General features: G+C 38.3%; 1 protein-coding gene across 1 annotated transcript in view; it reads right to left on the bottom strand.

Annotated features, from left to right (window-relative positions):
• Positions 1 to 959: 959 nt before the first annotated feature.
• Positions 960 to 3,299, bottom strand: part of LOC137719733 (protein NRT1/ PTR FAMILY 2.7-like) — a 7,441-nt gene continuing 5,101 nt past the window's right edge. The window contains exons 3-4 of the mRNA XM_068458766.2: positions 2,567 to 3,108; positions 960 to 2,209 (exon numbers count right to left, since the gene is read on the bottom strand). Coding sequence (XP_068314867.2) covers positions 1,411 to 2,209; positions 2,567 to 3,108 — 1,341 coding nt within the window. The 3' untranslated portion in view covers positions 960 to 1,410. The remainder of the gene's footprint in view (positions 2,210 to 2,566; positions 3,109 to 3,299) is intronic.

The following is a 3,299-nucleotide window of genomic DNA, read 5'->3' as shown; positions in this document are numbered from 1 at the left end:
CACATGGCTCCCGTTTCACTTCAATCTCTAACAACTCTAATAATATATATAGGTACGCATTATTTGATAATAACATGTTTCTAAATGCTCAAACGAATGGGAAGGTAGTCCAGCCTCCTCGTTTAGGATGATACTCATCATCACTGCATATTTCAACTTCTTTTTCTTCCTTGCCAGAGAGCTTTCCTTCAAATTGTTGCAGTTCAGGAGCAACTGCTTCCATTCTCTCTCTCTCTCTCTCTCTCTATCTCTCTCTCTCTCTCTCTCTCTCTCAACTAAAATGGCATGGAACTATGGTTCAAGGTTGTACATATAAAGAAGCGTCCATGTGTGGAACGTATTGGTGGTTAATGAATTTAATGAGCCCACCCAATCCGACCACTATTGGAGTAAGTTTTGCTTGCCCAGGAAAATTATTTAACTAAAGGGCTTGAAATTTAATAAAAATGACAAAATATAATATATTAAGGACAAAAACAAAACCTCAAGAGTAACAAACATGCCCCGTGTATGACAAAAAAAAAAAAAAAACAAACATGCCCCGTGTAAAACTAATTTTTTTTTTCCAGTCAATGCCCCTGTCGGTACCTCATTTCATCAGGGTGGGAAAGGGAAGGAAACAAAAAAAAAAAAAAAAAAGATAAGAGAATCCTACTCCTTCCATCAGTCCAACTCCGTTAGAAAAAATTGTCTTTATTTGTACTTGTAGACAATAGCAGTTGGTCAATACTCCCTTGTAAAGTCGTCTTCTTCCCTACTTAAAGCTAGAAGGGGCAAAATGTCAAGCCTGTTAGGCGAATTCTTTCCTGCCAATCGCTTATCTCTTACTTGCTGTAAGGATCAGTCTGTATCATTAAAGTATTGAAATGATCTATTTCAGGATGCAGAATTCTGTACGGATTTGGAAGGGGCCAAAGCAAACTTGATCCACTCACTAATTCCATTGATACGTGATATTTGGCTCACTTCTGCTGGGAATTTCTTCTTTTGGTGAATTCAATATATTACATTTGAATCATTTGGAGGATAAGGTTTTTATGTATATGCATTTATATAAGCCATCACCTAATCCACACAAAATTCCAAACCAAACTTCCATCGAATGACAGCTAAACCAAACATTATTATTGAAAACCAACTACAGGATGTACTAAGTTCACCATGGGCTGATGCACCAACTAAAGTTTAATCGGTTTCAACTTCAAAAAAGTATTTTGTTTTAGAGTAATATGTGTTCTTTGTTTGTCTCAGGAGGCCGCCGAGAAAGACTTTTGTCCTCATTTAGGTCTGGTGCGCGAGGGAAAAAATAATATGAAGTTTATTGAGAGTTTGTACCGCAATTATTCTTAAGTGAGTAGTAAGTTGGTCTCCCTCAATTCTTAGAACTTGGAGACATTTTCCATTACAATTTTAAGTTTTGAGTTCAACATTTTGGTTTTGATACTTAAAAAACTTGGTACAAATCAAATAGTACGCAAAATTCACCACTCCAATCACTGCCAACATCCAAAACACATTGTCCAGCCGCCCTTGATTTATATCATTTGGTAACCACCCTGTGGTCCGGTCTACCAAATTCGTGATTGCAGCGCTCAGAAAAAACCCAATTCCAATCAGCAACGATGACATAGCCGTTGCAGTACTTTTTAGTGATTTTGGGAACTCTTCATAGAACAATGCAACTTGTCCAGGGACATAGAACCCCTCTCCAATTCCCAAAACAGAAAGCGATGCCACGAGCCATAGGGCTGACATGGGCACCACTGAACCGGGATGGTTCATGAGGTTATGTTCTCTAACCACTCCTAATCGTCTCCTTTCAATTAGGGCTGACACAATAAATGCAACAATGTTGATCACGTGACCAATCCCTATTCGTTGGAGGGGTGTTAACTTGGGTGGTACGAATCTATCTATTATGAAAATGGAGATGGCTGTGGCTAAAAGGTTGAAGACTGCGAATGAACCGGCAGGGATTATGAACTGTGGTCCAAGGTGCCTGTCCATAGTTAGGGCTTGGAGTATGAAAAGGCTGGTAGAAATACCAATTGGAGTGCTTAAAAATATACCAGTAGACCATAGTGGCATGATTTTCATTAGGATTTTAAGGTCTTCCACTTCTTTGACAGTGCACAGCTTCCATGATCTTGCATATGAGCCATCAAATTGCTTGTCTGTTTCGGTTTTTAGCGCCGCACAGTTCAAGAGTCTGCATAAAAAAATGGAGTACAATAATGCAGCTTCCTTGTGTTATAGAATAAACTAGGAGGGTACTAATGCATAGTGACATGATGTACCCATGCAGATAATCTTTACAACAATGTTGGTTGTTTAAGAACACAATTAAGTGAAATATTTGTTTATCTGACGCTTGCATTTTTCAGGTACATAAAGTAAAAATAACTTGATGATGAATATATTTTGATACTAATTTTTGTCTATGTGGAGTAGCCAATAAATTTAGCCAAAATACAAAATTAAGTAAGAATTCAACCAACATAGAAAAAACAAACAAAAGTTAATTGGCTAAAAATAAATTTAGACATGAACAGAATTATCAGCATACCTGAATCTTTTTGTTGGTATTGTGTTGTCAACCAAAGTTCCATCTCCGTAATAATAATCTGTGTCTCTTGAAGTTGCAGCTGATGCTTTCCTCTTCCAAATGGCTGCAACCAATACACGTGCTATGAAAACGAACGGGCTACCCTTTGGTTTAACTTGCTTATAAAATCGCTTTCCCAACAAGAACACCACTAATCCAATTGCATTTGCGACGAAACAAATCCCAAACCCTAATCCCCATCCCACGTTGTTCTGAGTGTAGATGATGCCTGTGATGCTGATGACGTTGGCCAAGTACAAGGCCAGAAAATACCAGTTAAAGAAAACCCCTTGGTCGTGGGGCTTATCAAATTGGTCAGCTCCCATGGTTGCAATTGTGAAGCTAGTGCCTCCAAGTCCTAGAGAAGCTAGTGATATTGCTGCATAGAGGACTGAGAATTGAAACTTTGATGGAGCTTCACAAGTGAGGGATGAGCCGATTGTTGCACATGTTGAAGGCCTCAAGGAGGGTATTGAAGCTATTAGAGTTAATATGATCAAACCCTGATGAAAGTTAATCATTCAGTTATTTAAGATAATTGACTATAGTCATCACACACACACACACACACATATATATAATTTTCAAACGATATATCTGTTAGATTAGATGTTAGATTAGGAAGCTGACGGACTTTGAACTCACGCTGTGGTGTAAAGGACAACACTTCTCCCTCACTACTGTAGTAGAGGAT

Source organism: Pyrus communis, chromosome 1 (assembly GCF_041283825.1).
Source record: "Pyrus communis isolate YQ-2024b chromosome 1, ASM4128382v1, whole genome shotgun sequence".
NCBI lineage: Eukaryota > Viridiplantae > Streptophyta > Magnoliopsida > Rosales > Rosaceae > Pyrus > Pyrus communis.
This window is presented reverse-complemented; position numbering and strand designations above follow the sequence as displayed.